The 20354-nt window shown below is 43.9% G+C and overlaps 1 protein-coding gene across 1 annotated transcript in view; it reads left to right on the top strand.

The window, feature by feature from the left end:
• Positions 1 to 20354, top strand: part of LOC122810517 (inner centromere protein-like) — a 1067288-nt gene that overhangs the window by 405533 nt on the left and 641401 nt on the right. Inside the window, exon 10 of the mRNA XM_044082099.1 lies at positions 8453 to 8458. Within this exon, the coding sequence (XP_043938034.1) occupies positions 8453 to 8458 (6 nt within the window). The remainder of the gene's footprint in view (positions 1 to 8452; positions 8459 to 20354) is intronic.

The following is a 20354-nucleotide window of genomic DNA, read 5'->3' as shown; positions in this document are numbered from 1 at the left end:
CATTCCCTCTGTCTCCCCCACTGAGGATTATTCTTTTGGGGAAACCTTACATACCTTGAGGGAACACTTCCACTGGGGAAGGCCAAGAATACTCAGACTCCAAGAAAAGGCTTGGGGATTTCCTTTTGCTTCCTCAGCACAGGCCTCTGGCTATACCTCCTGTCTTAGACATTCTAGATGATGTGTATTCGGAGGCCTGCCTTAACCCAGATTCTTTACTTCCAGCTCCAGTCAAGCCACACTGGTATTACCGGGTTCCTGACTCACACCAATTCCTATACAAAAGCCATGCGGCTGACCCAGAAACTATTTCACAGGGTCCCAAGGGAATTAAGGCCTCCATTGCTAAAAATCCATTACCTTCAGAGAGGGATTCCAGAGCTTTAGAAAGGTGGGGGGAAAAGGTATACACCTCGGCCACCTTAACCATGAGAGCATTAAACTGTCAGTTCCATATGTTAAAGTACCAACAGTTTGTTATCACAGTTGAGAAGCAAAATGTCACAACCTGAACAACCAGATTTGAAGGAGTTGCAGGATTTGATAAATAGTGCAGAACAAGTGGGTAAACATACCTTGCAATGTGGTTTTGATGCTTTAGAGGCCTCATGTAGAGCTGCTGTTACAGGATCAGTCATACGTAGACATGCCTGGCTCAAAGAGCAAACCTTACCAGATCATGTCAAAGCTAAATTACTAGATGCCCCTCTGCAAAAAGATGTTTTGTTCGGTGTTAAAGCTGAGGAGGTATTAAAGAAAATGGAAGAAAAGGCAAAATCAATGCAAACAGTGAAAGATTTCCTACAGGTGCAACCTCCACGTTTCAGTAGAAATTGGCCTTCCAAAAATTGGTCCTTTCCAGCCACGGACAGACCCCAAAGAGGTAGATACAGGCTCCCGAGGGGCAGAGGACAATCTCAAGGATCATTTAGAGGCAGACAATGGCAAGCACCTACACAAAGAGGTGGTGAGGATAGTTCACAGCCATTCAGAAAGCAGAACCAATGACTTTCCCCTTTGCATGCCAAGCAAGTCTCAAATGGCAGCACCTTTAGGTGGAAAACTGGCATTTTTGAAAAATTGGCGTATTGTCACAAAAGACAAATGGATCCTGGACATTATAGACAGAGGCTACAGATTCCATTTTCACACCCTTCCAAAAATGAGAGGCATGCCAAACCTGCCACACAATCAAAGGGCAGAGGCTCAAAAACAAATTTCAGATCTCATGGACATGAAAGCTATTCAAGAGGTACCTGCACAAGAACAGGGTCAAGGTTTTTATTCCAGACTATTCCTGGTACCAAGGAAGGGAAAAGATTGGAGACCTATTTTGGACCTATCCATCCTAAACACATTTTTACTTGTGCCAAAATTCAAGATGCTCAAATTACAGCAGCTTCTTCCCATGCTGGGCAAGGAGTCTTGGCTGGTAACAATGGACCTCAAGGAGGCATACCTGCATGTCCCAATCAGACAAGATTGCAGAAGATACCTCAGATTTCTTGCAGGTTCAACCCATTATCAATTCTCTGCATTGCCCTTTGGCTTATCTACTGCGCCCAGTGTGTTCACGAAATGCCTGGCATCAGTAATTGCCTACTGCAGACTTCAAGGGATACAAATATACCCATATCTGGACGACTGCCTGATCCAAGCGGACAGCAAGCACATACTTCTGAAACATCTGGTGTTTGTAATAATGTTGTTGAATTCTCTGGGTTACACAGTCAACAAAAAGTAATCAAGGCTAATACCCTCTCAAACAATAATTTTCCTGAATGCCAGCTTGGATACAAACACCCAGATGGCCTACCTCACGCCAGAGAAACAAGGGCAACTAACTCAATACTTCAGAAAACTGGCAACTTTCACCAGGCTGACTGCAAGGAAAATCCTGCAGGCTCTGGGATTCATGGCATCTTGCATCCTACTAATCCCATGTGCAAAGCTGCATATGAGAAAACTTCAATGATACCTAAAAAACCTATGGTCTCAACACAGCCACAGTTTGGAAACAATAATACCACTGATTCCATGTCTTCAAAAGGAATTTCTGTGGTGGACTCAAGCATGCCAAAGAAACACAGGTCTCCCATTCTGCAAGCCTCAAGCAAATCAAGTCATCACAACAGATGCCTCTGACTACGCCTGGGGGGCGCACATGACAGATCGGTGCATTCAGGGCAAATGGTCCCAAAAAGAAAAGCACCTACACATCAATCAAAAGGAAATGCTAGCAGTAATAAATGCTATTATAGCTTTCAAAGAGCTACTGCATCCAGGTCAGCTATTGATAAGGACAGACAACACCACAGTAATGTGGTACATAAACAAACAGGGAGGAACCCATTCATACCCCCTGTGCAGGCTAGCCATGTCTCTTTGGAACATGGCTCTGGAATTACAAATTGAACTTCAAGCACAGTACCTGCCAGGCAAGGAAAACACGCTGGCAGACAACCTAAGCAGAAATGTGACCGATCCACACGAATGGAAGTTGCATCCTCATGTGTTTACAAAGATAATTCAAGCATGGGGCAGGCCAGACATAGATCTCTTTGCCTCCCACAGAAATCACTAGTTGGCAAAATTCTGCTCAAGGACCTTTCACCCACAGGCCTGGAAAGTGGACGCACTCTCTTTCAGTTGGACAACAATGACAGTTTATGCCTTTCCACATCTTCCTCTGCTGCCCAAAGTTCTATTAAAAACCAAAGCAGACAGACCAAAGGTGATTCTCATTGCTCCAGACTGGCCAAGACAACACTGGTACCCACTCCTGAGAAGCCTGACGCATTCCCCACTATGGATCCTGTCTCTAATGCCTCTTCTACTGACTCAGCACAACTTCAAAACCCTTCACAGTCAGCTGAAAAAAACACTCAATCTAGCCGCATGGAAAATTCCTTAAATTCACAACAGACCCTACTCTCCAAGGAGGTGCAGGATGTCATTTTGGAGGCCAGAAGGCCCTCTACTAGAAAAGCCTACTCCGCAAAATGGAAACGGTTTTGTGCCTGGAATGAGAAAAAGGGTCAGAATCCTGAAAAACTGAATTTACCTCAAATATTACAGTACCTAGCTGAGATGCTAAGCAGTGGACTTTCATTCTCCTCCATCAAAATCCATGCCTCAGCCATTTCTGCAGAATACAACACTGATCCTCATTTATTCTGTCACCCCCTCTTAAGATAGTTCCTCAGAGGGGCTGAGAATTTAAAACCCCCAAGGAAACAACCAATGCCTGCTTGGGACCTCATTGTAATTCTAGAAAAACTAACCTTGCCTCCTTTTGAGCCAGCTGCTTCAACAGAACTGCAATATTTGTCCTGGAAAACAGCCTAACAGCCTTCCTTCTGGCTATCACCTCAGCTCGCAGGGTTTCGGAATTACAAGCCCTCATGGCTGTGCAGCCTTTCATCATTTTCCATCAGGACAGAGTTTCCTTACGAACCAATCTGTCCTTTATGCCAAAGGTAGTATCCAGGGTAGCCTTGAATCAGGGTATCCACTTACCTACCTTTTACCCTAATCCTCAAAACAAAGGGGAGAAACTATTACATTCCTTGGACATTCACAGGCAGCTGCATTATTATTTGGACAGAACACAGCCTTTCAGAAAATCAGAGCAGCTCTGTGTCCTATGCTACAGTAGCTCAAGGGAAGCCTATTTCCAAACAGACAATTTCAAAATGGATAGCACATTGCATACGTTTTTGTTACTCTTTTCATTGTAAAACTGTACCTGCAGGCATCAGATCTCACTTCACAAGGGCCACAGCTACCTCTGCTGCTTTCCTCAGGGGGGTTCCTACCAAAGATACTTTGGAAGCAGCCACTTGGAGTTCTGTACATACCTTCTCCAAGCACTATCACCTACCATTATACTCCAAATCTAGAGCAGGCTTTGCCACTGCAGTCTTGCAGGGCATCCGGGCTCCTCCTAGTTCCACCTAGTGCCTACCACCCCTTTTTTAGCTTTGGGATTCTACCCATCTGTTATGACTGCAGCTGTATGCACGATGAACATAGTACAGTTTTGTACCTACCATAAATGTAGATGTTCGAGTGCTAATACAGCTGCAGTCCAGGTTTCCCTCCCTCCTTCCCCTCTTGGGACAGGCCTAATGGCTAACACCTACTCATACAAGAAGTCAAACAAACAGCAGAGAACCAAACCAGGAAGTAAATGCACACACAGCCAGGAAATGGAACAGCTTGTTGTAAGTTCACCAAGGCAGATTCAGTAAATCCAGGTAGGCACCAAACAAATTCAAATAATTCCTTTATTCAGAACCACAGAATAATAACACACAAGCGCTTTCACTCAGAGGAATTTACTGAATCTGCCTTGGTGAACTTACAACAAGCTGTTCCATTTCCTGGCTGCGTGTGCATTTACTACCTACTCATACAACCTGATTGGGGTATTCTTTTATGGTGTATTTGCTTGCAACTACTGTTTTTTGATTATATTGCATTGCATTATTACATATCTTTATGTATTGCCTTCCTTCTGGGGGCACCTGACATCTGGGGCAAGAAAAACTGAAGAAAATGGCGTCTGCTGGTTCTTTTATACCCCTGTCGCACTGACATCAGGGAAGAAGCGCCGACATCCGACACCGGACCTAGACTTTGGAATTGGAAAACCCATCTGTTATGACTGCAGCTGTATTAGCACTCGAACATCTACATTTATGGTAGGTACAAAACTGTACTTTCTTTGCTCTGATCCCTCCTCCAGGGGAGTCCCTGAGGGATGCTGTTGTCCACAATTGGCCTCCAGGTCTCGTGTATGCTTACCTTCCTTTCACGTTCATCCCCAAATTTCTTCCGACGGCAAGCAGTTTGAAGAGTTCAGTTATCCTCATTGCCCCTTTCTGGCCTTGCTAAGTGTGGGTTCCCCTTTTTCTGATCTCATCTGAAGTATCCTCCTTGGATACTAAAGCCCACTCAGGGTCTCCTTTCTCACCATTAGGGATACAGTACCTAAATCTTCAAACCCTGAAATTGACCGCTTGGCTTCTCCACTTCCAACCTTGATTTGACAGTCCATGCTTCAGTCCTTGGTCCTTAAAATCTTTTGGCATCACAAAAGACCTCCACTACGAAAGTTTATACTAGCAAGTGGAAGAGGTTTGTTTGGGCCACTAACAGGAGCAGCAGTGACTCCTCCTCAGCACCTGTTTCAGACATATTACTGTTTCTCAGTACCCTTTTCGAGGAGGGTGCTAGCTTTTTCACTATTAAGTTAGTTAGCTGCAACGTCTAATTTTCACACAGGAAGTCAAACAAGTTTCTTCACATTCAGATTGTATAAATCCTTCTTGAAGGGTGTATTGTTATTAAGGCCCCCAATTTAGGATCCTTCTTCTCCATGGGACCTTACTCTGGTGCTGCAAGCATTGACACAGGGCCCCTCTGAACCTGTGGCTAGTTGTGACATAAAATTTCTGTCCTCGAAAACAGCTCTTGGAGGACGTGACATCTGCCAAGAGGATTTCTTAGCTTCAAGCTTTATATTCTAAATCTCCTTACATTTTGTTGCATAAAAAGTGTCCTTCCGCACTAATCCATCCTTTATGCCTAAAGTAGCTACAGAAAACAATATCAGTCGGTCCATATAACTGCCAGTGTTCTTGCCCAATTTTTAACAAAGGGCAGTATGTTCTTCACCTTCTAGCCATTCATAGATAGCTCCGTTTTTATCTACACAGGACCCAACAGTACAGAAAGTCTGATCAGTTTTTTATACTCTTCTCTTTGAATAGACTTGGACATGCGGTATCAAAATGACCTTGTTGAAATGGATCTCATACTGCATTTCTTTCATTTATTTGTCCAGAGGATTGCAGTTACTTAAACCTCCTAGGCTGCATTCTACCAGAGGTATGGCGGCTTCAGCCTTCTATGCTAGAACCTTTAATAATTACACCTTTGTGTTGCATTACAAATAGGATGTTATTTTCAGGAGCCGGGCCTCCTTTGGTTTGATGGCGCTCTGGCATATCCGTCCACGAGGGCCACCCAAGATTCTATTATCTGGGGACTCTGACCCTATTGTTAGAAGGAATAAAGGAGTCTACATCAGATTAAAAAGTTGTCCTACCATAACTTGGCATCTTTGTTGTCTTCCTTCATTCATCCTCACTTTCCCACCCAACCATCCATCCCTGCCTTTCTTCTTGAGGAACTTGAATGATTTCAGGACTCATGTCCTATGCCTGAGCATCTTCTGCCTGTCTTTGAATGTGGCATGTCTGGATTTGGCAAACTCGATCTAAGATAGCTGGGTGGATGAAAGGTGTTGTGGGTATGAGGGAGGAGCTTGAGTTGAATCCAAGTCTGTGAAATGTGGCCAAGCCGGATCCGACACCCTATCCTGAGGATGAATGAAGGAATACAACACAGATGCCAAGTTATGGTAAGACATAACTTTTTATTTCCTAGTCTGTGGCCACTGCAATTCAGCCCCACAAGTGGGCCTGGTGGGTCCTGGATTCAAACGAATATCTCTGTTCCCCCTCCTTAGAAAATCCCACCTCAACCTTCCCAGCTGTTCCCCCTCAGGAATGCTGGGATGCAGAACGTATTCTTTTTCCCCGTCTGGCAAAGAATCGCCCTAAACAAATGGATACTAAACCTGATAGTCACCGCACAGAATGCAATTTTCAAGCATACTCAAATTTTCAGGTATTCCCCAATTCTAAAAGATCAACAAATCAAAGGGCAGAATTTCTGACCCTTAACCATGTCTCGTGGTGGTGAACCGGCGGAGTCAAGAAGCTCAATTTTACTATCCAAAAACTTTATGGCCACAGTGGAATCATCTGTTTATGCTTGGTAAAAATAGGCTGATGTTAAGGTCTTTTCAGAGTCGTCTATGGTATAGTTTTTTTTAGCAGAAGGGAGACATCTGGTGATTGAAGCGCTGATTTTACAGAGAAACAGCAAAGGGCATTTAAGTGCAGGTTCTCAAGAAAAGTATTCAGCTGATTACAAATTGTCTTGAGTGCAAAAGTGACAAATCTTGCAAGAGTTGACAGTGTAACTCCTCTAAACAAAAAAGACAAATATTGTTAATATCCCTGTAAGAGATTTGCCTTCCACATGATCATTTTCCTTTTCTGCCAGACACATGAATATTTTACCACAGCTTTTTAGTGAAAACTTAAATGAAGGTCCTTGAATGATACTTCAATCCCAGAAGCTGACACAGTAGCCACCTCTAAACTGAAGCTGCAGTGCAGATGAGCATCTTAAGCAACAAGAATGCTCTGAAATTTTCTGCCTGTATTTCATTCTGGCACTCATGCTTCAACGGACATGTGTCTGAGGAAGGTGACTAGCTTTATAATGCTGGCTGAATATCTGATATTTTGGCAGGTTGTGTCCCATATAGCCAGAAGCTACTGAGAAGTTATCTATTCAAACATCTGCTCTTGTGGCAAGTTTAGTTACACAACTGTACTTTCCTCTAGGACAAAGATGATGGCTTCTCTCGTATGTAAAGCGTGAGGGCTGAGCTAAGAGGAGTCGTGCTGTCTTCCTGAGGGCCTGTTGATTTTTCTTTGCTGTACGTCCCTCTACAGTGTTCTGATGGGTCAGACTAGGTGAGCAATGAGGCGTGACCTGTATGTATTTATCAATATGGGCCCATAGCATGGCCTTGCCTGCTAGGCTCTCCTGCTGTTCAGCTGTGGTATATTTTCTGAGCTCCATCCTCTACTAATGCTGAGTGAGGGTCTACTCAACATGCTCCTTTCCCTTCCGGATAGGCATGCCCATCCTACTTGCCTATGCCATCAGGTACTCTGTGTTAATCGAAGTTTAGTCGTTAGAATTGCAGTTGGATTTTATTTCTCTACATCATTAGCACAGGCTTTGTCAGATGAATTTCAAAACTGCAGGCTTTTGTGTGCAAAACCACCCTTTTTTATCTGTAATGATGCGATTATTCTCTGTACCAGTCCCACCACCATAGACAAAATGGGGACTGTCTCTGCCTAAATTAGGAGATAGTGTTGCTGTGCTCTCTCTCTTACACCCCCACCCCACCCATGCATAGAGGAAAAGTTCTTGCACTCACTGGATGTTTATGGCAATTTAAGATTTTTTTATCTTGAAAGGACAAAGCAGAAAAAGTACAGATGTTACTAGAACATTAATCTACTTGAGTATCCACTTATGGTAAGTTCTTTACTTTGCCAGCTCTTGCAGTGTGAAAGAGCTAAGTAATCATGTTTAGAGATGTAACCTGTCTTTTGGGGGGTGTACAGATGTGGCCTTTTCAAATGTTAGAGTTTGAGAAATTAAACTGTCAGATTGAAATTGCTTTCAGTCATGTTGAGCTTTTACAACAGGAGTATAGGCCAAGTCAATTCAAACTGAAGTGTTGATTGCTTGAGTATGTAAAACATGAAATTATTTTATTTTCCTCCTACAGATTATCAGTGTAAGTAAGTTATTTATAAATATGGTATTTGCTGCCACTTTTGCCTTGCATGCAGTGTAATTTGGTAGTCTAATAATGCCCCTGCAGTAAGTAGTAATAAACATGTTCTGTACCTGGAATGATAACCAAGAGGTGCCAATCTCAGCTGTCTTAAGTCTTTAGAACACCTTTGTCAGTGACCTTTGTCAAGAATTCATCATGATACAAGGGCAGATGTCCATCATATGGATCAGTGCTGCAGTTTAAATCTTATCCATGGGGAAACAGAAGGCAAACAGATTTTCGGAGCTGTGACATGCACTCATCAAGTTAAGCTGTTTCTCAGAATCAATCAGATGTACAGCATAAAAGGAACATTGCTCGTTCAAGTTATTTTTAGCAGCAAGCACAGTGTCAGTCTGTCCCTTTCAGCCTTTGAGGTGCATTATTTTAGCACTGAAGTTTTGTGATTTTTTGTTGTTGTTGTTGTTAACTGGAAACTAAAGGTTTTGAAATAGGTGACACCCTAACACGTGTCATAATGTGCATGACCAATTCCACCTAAAGACCAGTTTTTGTTTGGTACTTACAGCTGTTAGAAAAAAGACCTTGGCAAGTAGAACTAGGAACTTGACAGCCTGCGTGAGCTGCAGAAACTGAGTTTAATACAAGTGAGCTGTTCTCATGACACGTCTACCAGTGACCTGCAGACTAGGAGTCTAAAAGATATCTAAGTTAGACACTGGTTTCCAGTTAGCTGTGACCGACTTCCCCCTAAACCCTGCAAAATGCATGCTCATGGGTAATGAGCAGTTGCAGTGGGATGCCACTGTTCAGGAAGCTTGGCATTCGTCGGCATTGAGAACAACTTTGTTAGCCTTTGATTGCAAGAGTTTTGTGGAAGAATATGTTGCAGCCTTGTGAAGGATAAATATCTAATGCTATAGTCCTCTGTTTTGAAAGCACCTCTAGACAATAGATAAAGGATGCAGTGTCATAGTTTGATAAGCTGTTGCAAGACTAAACCACCAGGGCCCTTACAAGCCTAGCCTCGCACCCCAAACCATTTGAGTCTCCACTATAATGGACATCAGTACGGGGAGGAGCGCAAGTTCGCAGGGAAGTAACTAAAAATTTATAAGGTGAAGTTAGTTATAATACTTTTCTTATTGACGGTGTCTGTCTGTAAGGGACATAGGGGCCAGACTTGGGCATAAATTTATGATTCCTCAACCAATTGTCATGGTTTTGTTTGACTAGAGTCATGGATGAATGCTGTTTTACATGGATGAGGTGGTGATAGGCTTTCTGGTCTCTGTCTGAAGATGCAAGTCTTGCTTAACTAAATAGAAAATATTCTCTTTCTGTTTACTCATTTAAAGATTCAAGGAGTCTGGGATGGGAGATATAATTCTTCGCCACTTGGCCACATAGCTCCTCAACAGATGTTTGAAAATCACTGTTTCAGAGGATGAGGCAGATGCCATTAAAAGTGGGTGTCATTCTTGAAAGAAAGTAAGACAACACTCTTAATGTCAGGAGGAAGGTGTGTAATTGGTGCTCCCTCTAGGCAGGACTGCAGAGGAATGATAAGATTTCCTGTAGTTGAGGACAAATTTGATGACACAACAGAAACTTAAGGCAGCTGTGTCTGTCCTGGTGACCTGGAAACTTGCATTTGTCCTGGACAGACCTAGTTTCATATTTCTTCAAGGGTTAGGACTGTTGGGGATGTTGGAAATGCAGATTGTGGGACTCTAGCAGACAAAACAGTGCCTCACCTGTTCCATTGCTGATGAGGCTCTGCAGGCTTGGTAGGGCTGCTATGTCCTGTTGCTGTCGCCCTACTTGTTCTTTCACTAAGGTTTTTTTTTGTTTTTTGGGGGGGGTTTTTAGGCTTTTCTCTTTTTCTTCATAATTGATACTTTGAACATTCATTATGTGTTTTCTGCTTCAATATGGTGGATGTCTCTTTAGCCAATGCCACTAGTGTTTTGTACTCTAGAAAAATTTTTACATTTCTAGCCTACCAAAGGAGTCTTTCTACTAATGGACACCCAGTACTTACAGGAGAAAGCCTTGTTGTTCTCTAATGCGTACTGTAAATGGTGAACATTGACAGGCATACTTTGTGAGGTTTCCAAGGGGCATGATGATCACTGGAAAGCAGTTATCCACTTGCATCCAAATTAAAAAAAAAAAAAAAAAAACAGTAATGTGGTCTAATTGTCCTGGTTGGAAGTAAATCTGAAACTGGGTACTTGATATTTCCTGAAAGTCCCCTGGAAGGGCTTCATAAACAAAGGGGCTAATGACTGATCTCTTCTTGCATCCAAATAAACTGACAGTGATGTGGGCTGGTCTCCTCTCATCCATGCATTATTTGACATATCAGGCTAGGAGTTTAGCACTTTTCTGGAGTCATCCATGAACCTCTTAGTCAGACCAGATGATGGGATATGCATTTGTAGCCGATTCCCATGGGCAGAGATTTGTATTGCAGCAGTGATCCTACTTAAACATATTATTGTGGCAAATATCCTTACATAATTATACTTAAAACTTGAATCAAACTATCCGTTTGCCATTTTTATCCCTATAGCAGAATAAGGAAGAATTTATCTGTAAGCAGTAGACATGACTTTCTCAATGTAGCACCCTTAACTGAGTTAAGTGTACGAGGCAAAGTGACCAAATAAGTATTCAAATCTTTCATGCAAGGAAAACCAGGCAGAGTGCAGTGTCTAAATAGACACTATCCAAGCGAGCTAGCAAATTGCCTTGTGCTATGTTACAGTCGCCATGTTGAGGCCTTTCTGTGCAGGTAAAATACACTCTGCTTTCTTTAGAAATGTCTTAAGCTGAAGTATTTGCAAAGCAACTGTCTGGATCACCATTCACACCTTTTTGCAAGCCCTACAGGTTGGAGGTACAGTAGAAGCAGGGCAGGTTTTGTCACAGCTGTTTTGCACAGGTATGTGGGTCTGCCAGTTTAGATTTGTGGTCAGGTTACAGCCCTCACCCCACTAGCAAGCTGCTGTTTAGTACTTCTCCCAAGTTTAATGAATGATGCTGCTTTGATCGCCCTTGTGATGAACATAATGTTGGGTGAGCATAGATGTCAAGACTGTAGATGCTCTATTGGTAGATTCACTGTTGCAGTATGATCTCTTTCCTCTTCCTCCTCACAGTTAAGCTTCTCCGGTACTGATGATGAGACCAAAAGGGAGATGAAGCCTAGTATAAGGTACTCCTTGCCTATTTCCTTAGCGTCTCCCCTCAGGTGTAGGCATAACCTGGCTCTGCTGCTAGGTTTGACAGGCACAGTTGTACATGACAGTTTACGTTATAAATAAATTGAAGATGTCCTGGACTGCTCGTCTTTTTCTTGGGCAACCTCCCGACTTTCTTGATACGATGCAAAAACTCCTGTTTCTGTTCTGGAGATATTCATAGCTCTGAAAACTGAGCCAGATGGACATAGTCCTGCCTGTGGCAATTCCCAAGCTTTGAGTGGTATTGCAGCTGTGGTCCTACTATTTGAAGGTTTAACTTCTAACTTTTTTCCCTGATGTAACTTTGAATCTCTGGTAATGCCTATAGGTTCAAATGTGTATCTTCAGGATGGAATATCTGAGATGCCATCCCTGGAGAGAGGAGCTCCGGAATAGTTTGGGAAACTCATTTATTGTGGGGAAATGTTCCATGTCCTATAACTGTGTTGCAGTATTCTTAACATGAGGGAGTTGCCTGTCTCAATGACCTAACAGCCAGTATACAAAAGACTCTTACTACTAGGGGTGCATGGTATGTTATGCATGTAGGCTGCTGTCGGAGGTCGGCCATAAAAGTGAAGTATGTACACACCCTCCACCGAACTACTTTGCTGCCGGTCTGGATGCTTCACCCGTACATACACTCTGTTTGGCGAAGTGGTTATCTCAACATTTCAGATAAGTGCCCCGTTGGGGAATCCTCTTTCTACTTTTTTCATTGTGGCTAGGTTTAATGTCATCCAAGGAAGGCAATTGTTCTTGTGGACATCAGATTCCACATAAAGAAAACCACAAGCAGTGCCTTTTCTGTCTCGGGCCTACCCATGACCACAGATCTTGTTCGATCTCCCAGGCCTTTGTACCCAAAGCCTTGAGAAGTAGGTTAGCTTCCCTTTCCATTTAGAGTCGGCACCTGAAACTCCTCGCGAAGAGTGCTTTGGAGGGTTCAACAGGGCCTGAGGCTGAGTCACTTAAGTGGAAGGCCAAGAAGCCTAGGCCTGAAACTTCTGCTGCATCTCCGCTAGCGGACGTCGTTCCTGAGGCAGTTTCTAGCCTGCAGAAACACTCAGCCCCCATGTCCAATCCATTGGATGAGCCTGTAATGGAGGCTGCCTTGGAGCAGGATGATAGCACATCCTTGGAGGTAACGCAGGCATCCACTTCAGATGTCTAGGGGGAGCCTAAACTTGTGATCACTGTGATCCCTAGGGGAATCTTCCTGATTTTAGTTAGGGAGGATGTGGATTCCAGCTTCATAGAAACCAAGCCTATTTCCGGTCCACTGACCCTACACAGAGTGGAACTATAAGCTAAAAACAAAAACAAAGCATTTATCGCTACCCTCTGATCCAGTTCAAGATTGGAAAGATTTTACACTGGGTATTTTTAATGTCCTCATATCTCTTAGGCCTCCTCTAGGGATTTCAGTTCCGGCCACACCATGAGTTACCTGTCCACAGAAAAGGGGTCCGTGAAGAGGCTTCTTCTGAGGAGGAAGAGTCGTCGGATGGGGAGTCTTTAGCATACTCATCTCAGATCCCCTCCCCAATGGACTATGCTTTCCTAGAGAAGGACTCCAATGGCACTAGCTCTCCAATGGAGAAAATTACCTTTAGTGAAACCTTAGGTAAGATGAATGAGCATTTTAAATGGGACAGTTGTCAGATGTCTGAGGGCCAAAAAAAGTACTATGAACTACTTCAAGTAGACACTCTGTCCCTCAGTGATCCCTCCATTCCTTCCTGCCTTCTCAGATGTTTTTGTTTTCACCAGTAAGGCTCCTGACTCCCAGCCCTCTACACCTAAGAAACTAGACACATTCTACAAAGTGTCTGAGGTCTGTAAGTTTTTGTTCAAAGCCTCTTCTGCTGACTGTTCTGTCATCATTGTGGCTTCTGATAAGGCCTCTAGGCTGCTTCCATCCACCACCCAGCTCCCAGTACCAAAGAGCAAGACACATGGAGAAAGTTGGGCAAGAAATTATACACTTCTGCCACCCTTGCCATTAGGGCTATAAACTGTCAGACACACATGGCAAAGTATACCTTGGAAATCCTGTCCCAACTTTCTAAGATCATTTCTGATATGCCAGACTCAGAATAAATCCTTGGCATCATCCCTAATTAGAGCTTCTTCTCAAGTGGCAAGGCACTCCATAAAATGTAGCTATGATGCCGTGGAGGCTTCAGCTAGGGCAGCTGCCACAGGCTTGGTCCTGAGAAGATTTGCTTGGCTGAGACAACAACCGCTACTAGGGGACATTACATCCAAACTCCTGGATGCTCCCCTAGACAATTCAGCCCTGTTTGGCCTTGCTGTTGCAGAATTATTCAAATCCTCACAGGAGAAGGGAAAAGAGATGCAGGAACTAAAACACATCCTGGTCTCCCTTGTGCCAAAATTCCAGTGGAACTATCCTTCTAAGGCAGTGTTTGTTAGGAGGCAGTTATGGGCTCCCCCAGCTAAGTCAAAAAAGTCTGGCAAGAGACTTCAGCATCTAAGGACTCCACTACCAACACTACCTCAAAAACAGCCCTTTCCATCTGTGCAGCTCTCCATCATAAAAAAGGGTTAATTAATGGTATGGAATTCTCTGCTACCCTTCAGGGGCATCTGTCAACCTCCCAGAGACCAACTGCCTCATTTCCTAAAAGTGCTGCAAGACCAGCTAGATCAAGGCACCATCCAACCAGTACCATCCAGTCAAAGGGGAAAAGGATTCTGTTCCAGAATGTTTTTGCTACCAAGGAAAAGAGGGCCCATGGAAGACCCATCCTCGAACTCTCCTACCTCAACACCTTCCTGAAAGTATCTGCGTTCAGAATGCTAACTTTGCAAACACTTTTCCCCATGATAATTCCACAAGCCTATGTGGCTTCCATAGACATAAAGGATGCTTACCTACACATCCCCATTCATCCCAATTACAGGACGTGCTTAATGTTCTGTGTGGCTTCCTGGTAATTTTAATTCTCTGCCTTGCCTTTTGGTCTCTCAACCTCCCCAAGGGTATTGATGAAATTTCTAACCCCAGTAATTGCTTACTACAATTGAAATCAGTATGGATGCAACATGCCTGAAGAGGGAAATTACCTGGTGGATTCAACAACTAACTGCAAACCCAGGTCTCCCAATCCTTCCTTTACTACAAGTTCAGGAGATGTTTACAGACTGCTCAGACACAAGATGGGGAGCAGCTTTCGGCTCCATAAAAGCACAAGGGACCTGGTCCGTCTCAAAGAAGGGAACACATCAGTATAAGAGAAATGAGGGCACTTCTCCTGCCTCTTCAGACATATCAAACCCTCTTCATCCCAGGCCCTCTAAACGTTTACATAGACAACATAACAGTTCTCTGGTGTGCAAATAAACAGGGAGGGGCAAAGTCTTACCTCCTTTGCAGACTAGCTCTGCAAGTCTGGAAATTGGCTGTCAAACTTCAAACTCCCCTCCAGGCTGTGTATATCCCTTCCAGTCAAAATGTAGTGGCAGACACATTTGAGCAGGTCCGAAACACAATCCCACAAATGGGTGCTTCACAGGGAAGTATTCCTGGACATTGTCCACAGATGGGATACTCCATAAGTAGCTCTCTCCTCCCCATGAACAGACAGCTTCCACGATTTTGTGCCAGAGATCTTCATCCTCTGTTGTCACAGAGGACCAGCCGGATCTTGGCCTTGTCATTCTTGGCTCTGAGCTGTAGTTCACAAATCCTCCACCTGAAGAAGCTTCATTGGATGATCAGTCTGTTTCAACTGAACTATATAAGCGGCTGTAAAAGCCCTCCTACTTGGGGGAAGGGCGCGGTTTTTATTGATGACTCTTCTGGTACCAGTTTGGTACCAACTCGGACAAACAGCTTTTACTCCAATCCATACATTGGCAGCTTTGACAAGGGCATCTAGGAGGTTGTCTCTGGTCAGCCTGCAGAGGATTAAGCCTACATACAGTTCTGGGTGCCATTGATGGACATTTTTTCACATTTTTGTCCTCCTTACTTGTGATTCCTTTTCTTTTCTTGTAGGTAGGAATCACTTCTAGACGTGTGTTGCTATTTGAGCTTTCTCAGCACTTAGTTTTGACCATAGTGTTTCTTGCTCTGGCTGGAATCCCAGAGGAAGATCTTGTGTTTATTCATTGGACAATCACCCTTTCAGGAACTCCTTGTAGCAGAGACTCTTCGGGCTAGACCAGCAGGTGACGAAGTTGGAAAATGTCCTGTTTGATCCATGCCCTGGAGAAATCTTTTACCATGGTGGAGTTATGGTTCTGCTAAGGCAGGTATGACTGACAATGAGAAGTCATGGGAGATTATAGCCTTGGCATTGTGGGCAGCAATACAGCACAGAGTCCGGTTTCAGTCTATGCTGAATTCAGTGACCATTCCATATGCAAGTCTGAGAATGTAGATATGTCTTTCTATTCTCATGTTGCAGTATTCATATCCGTAGGGAGTTGCTGCCTGGGGTGCCACCGTACGTCCAGTATACCAAAGTCTTTTTAGCAGGATAGTAAGTGTGCCATCCCATACCAGGGCCATAAACCGACATTTGGTATAAAAGTGACACCTGCATGTATATACCCTCATCAGAATTTTTCTGCTGCAGTGAATGTCGGACTCCTGTTTACCAGATGTTCATCGTGTTTCACTGCTGCAATCATTACACTTGGGTTATCCTGCCGTCAGGTGGTCCCGCAGTCAGCCAGAGTTCCAAAGTCTTGGTCCGGCATTGGTTGCTGTCACCTCTTCCCTGACGGTGCGCCAGGGGTATATAAGATGCAGCCGACGCCATTTTCTCCAGTCTTTCTTGCCACGCGGTGCCTGAAGCAGAAGCAGTTCGCAAGTGCTGGTCGGCCGACTCCTGAGATTTTCGAATCCAAATTTCAGAACCGAAGTCTTCAATAAAGCTAAGTACCCCGTTGGGGAAACTTTTTCTTGCCTCAGACCGATGTCAGTAAAAGTTAATAATTGTATTTCTTGTGGGAAGCAATTACCTCTCAAGGATTTTCATTCTTACTGTATTCCATGCCTAGGCCCAGATCACGACGTCACTAGTTGTCGGTTTTGTGCTAGATTTAACAAACGCACTATTAAACGTCTGTTTGACTTTGCATGCCATTATTTTGGCCGAAGGTTAAATTATACCATGCCGTCGGATCAACCGACGACTGGAATACACAAAAAACGCAAGGATAAGGACAGGCAACCGAGGTCCAAAACCGACGAAGCCTCTTCCAGGCCAGTCGCTGGTTTGCCGGTGTTCAGTGAGGCGCTTTCGCAGCCCTTGACTCCCGCTACCTCAGAGCCACAGGCTGCCTCCGACTCCCACGTGGAGACATCTAGGCCTCTGGAAACTCAAGGCATTGGGTCTATGGAAACTATTCCCTCAGATGGGTTTGGAGCTGCTGAGCAGGCATCGGCTTCTGAGGGTGTTTTCAGACCTTCACAGCTTACAATCAAAACAGCCAAGTCAAAAACTCCATTAAAGACAAAGAAACCAAGTACAGCATTTTCCTGGACAGGCTTCCATACCTAAGAAACAAATGCTCAAATTGGCCGAAAACCTAATTACTCTGATCAGGGGTTCCCATCCCCCTCCTGATAAAAGACCTAGGCAGGATACAGACTTGATTCCTCTGACCAGGTTTCCATTTCCTCTGATTCCTCTTCAGACCAGGAATACTCTTTACCCCCCTATGAGGACTCTGATGCTGAAGAATCTATCCCTTCAGCCTCTCCTCCTGAGCATTACTCTTTTGGGGAAACTTTACATACCATGAGGGAGCATTTCCATTGGGAGAGCCAGGATTATTCAGAATCCAAGAAAAGGCTCAGAGATTTTCTGTTATTGCCTCAGCACAGGCCCCTGGCTATTCCGCCTATGTTGGATATTGTAGATGATGTGTTCTCTGAATTTAGTTTAACCCCTGATTCTTTGCCCCCTGCTCCAGTCAAGCCAGACAGGTACTACAGAGTCCCTGACTGTCAAAAATTTCTTTATAAAAACCCTGCTGCGGACCCAGAAACTATTTCCCAGGGCCCAAAAGGGGTAAAGGCTTCCACTGCAAAAATCCAGTTCCCTCAGACAGGGATTCCAGAGCTTTGGATAGATAGGGGAAGAAAGTTTACACTTCTGCAACACTAGCAATAAGGGCCTTAAATTACCAGTTCCACATGTTTAAATACCGCTTAAATACCAACAATATTTAATGTCTTTGCTAAAACAGAAAATGTCTACAAGCTTAGAAGGTCCTTACCATAAGGAAATGCAGGACTTATTGCATGCAGCTGAACAAGTGGGAAAACATGCTCTGCAATGTGATTTTGATTCATTAGTGGCATCTTGTAGAGCCGCAGTTACAGGATCTGTAATAAGAAGGCATGCTTGGTAAAAAGAACAAAGTTTACCTGATCATGTTAAGGCAAAATTATTGGATGCTCCTTTAAAGCATGATATCTTGTTTGGTGTTAAGGCTGAAGAGGTATTAAATGGAGGATAAAGCAAAATCTATGCAGACAGTAAAGGATTTCTTACAGGTACAGCCTCCTAGATTTAGCAGAAATTGGCCTTCTAAAAATTGGTCATTTCCAGTGTCAGACAGACCACAAAGGGGCAGATACAGATGCCCAAGAGGCAAATCTCAGCCCCAAGGCTCTTACAGACCTTGACACAGTGGGGTGCTTCAACCCAAAAAGGAGGCGAAGACAAGTCACAACCATTCAGGAAACAGTCCCAATGACTTCCCCTTTCCAATGCCAAGCTCTCACCTTTTGGCAGTCCCTTAAGGGGGGAAATTAGTACTTTTTCAACAAAATTGGCATATAATCACCCAAGACAAATGGATTCTGAATATTGTCTCAAGGTTACAGGTTCCATTTTCACACTCTACCAAGGCCAAAAGGAATGCCAGACCTGCCTCAAAATCAATGGGCAGAGGCTCAAAAGCAAATTACAGCCCTCATGGCCATGAGAGCTATTCAGAAAGTGCCAGAACAGGAACAAGGACAAGGATTTTATTCAAGACTTTTCTTGGTCTCCAGAAAGGACAAAGCTTGGAGACCCATACTGGACCCATCTGTTCTAAACACGTACCTGGATATACCAAAATTCAAAATGTTGACACTACACCAACTTCTTCCCATGCTGGGCAAGAAGGCATGGCTTGTTACTTTGGACCTCAGAGGCATACCTGCATGTCCCAATCAGACAAAATTGCAGAAGATACCTTAGATTCATAGCTGACACAAAGCATTACCAATTCTCTGCACTGCCCTTTGGATTATTTACTGCGCCCAGGGTCTTCACAAAGTGTCTGGCACCAGTAATTGCATTTTGCAGACAGAAAGGAATTCAAATATATCCTTACTTGGACGACTGCCATATTCAAGCAGAGTGCAATGACATTCTACTACAACATCTGGCATTTGTAAAAAGATTGCTTATGGGCCTAGGGTACACAATAAATGAAAAGAAGTCAAAACTACTGCCCTCACAAGAGATAATATTCCTGGGTGCAAGCTTAAATACAACTGCCCAGATGGCTTATCTCACGCCAGACAAGCAAAGGCAACTGACTCCGTATTTTCATTTGATGGCAACAAAGACCCAACTCCCTGAAGGAAAAATCTGCAGGCCTTGGGGTTCATGGCATCTTGCATACTACTAATACCATATGCCAGACTGCATATGAAGAAGTTACAATGGTATCTGAAAAGTGTATGGACTCAACACTGCCACAGCTTGGAAGCAATAATACCACTCATCCCCTGCCTTCAACAGGAGTTTCAATGGTGGGCACAGGCATGTCACCACAACAACGGACAGCCTTTCACTTTACCCACAGCCAGGCAGACAATAACAACAGATGCATCAGATTACGCCCGGGGAGCACACATGGCAGGACAATGTATCCAGGGCAAGTGGACCACAGATCAAATGCATCTCCACATCAATCAAAAAGAGATGCTAGCTGTACAAAATGCCCTGACAGCTTTCAAGGACCTTCTGCATCCAGGACAATTGCTACTAAAGACGGACAACACCACAGTTATATGGTACATAAGCAAGGGGACACTCATTCCTACCCGCTATGCAGACAAGCCATGACCTTGTGGAACACAGCATTGACCTATCAAGTTCATCTGCAAGCACAATTCCTGCCAGGAAAAAAAATACTCTGGCAGACGACTTAAGCAGAAACATCATGGATCCTCACGAATGGAAATTAAATCCACAAGTATTCAGCACGATAACTCATAAATGGGGGTGTCCAGACATGGATCTCTTTGCCTCCCCTCTGAACTGCCAATTACAGAAATTCTGCACAAGGACTTACCACAAACAAGCATGGAAAGTGGATGCTCTTTCATTCAGCTGGAAAACACTAAAAGTTTATGCCTTCCCACCACTGCCTCTCCTTTCAAAGGTACTCCTAAAAGTCAGACTAGAGAGACCAAAAATTATCCTGATTGCTCCAGACTGGCCCTGTCAGCACTGGTACCCAATCTTAAAGAACTTGGCTCAAGGCCCAGCATGGATTTTACCTCAAATTCCTCATCTACTGACTCAGCAAAACAATCAAATCCTGCACAGCCAGCTCAAAACCTTAAATCTGGCTGCATGGCAGATATATTA

The sequence above is a fragment of the Protopterus annectens genome, chromosome 9.part0 (assembly GCF_019279795.1).
Source record: "Protopterus annectens isolate FY-2018-M chromosome 9.part0, PAN1.0, whole genome shotgun sequence".
Taxonomy (NCBI): domain Eukaryota; kingdom Metazoa; phylum Chordata; order Ceratodontiformes; family Protopteridae; genus Protopterus; species Protopterus annectens.
This window is presented reverse-complemented; position numbering and strand designations above follow the sequence as displayed.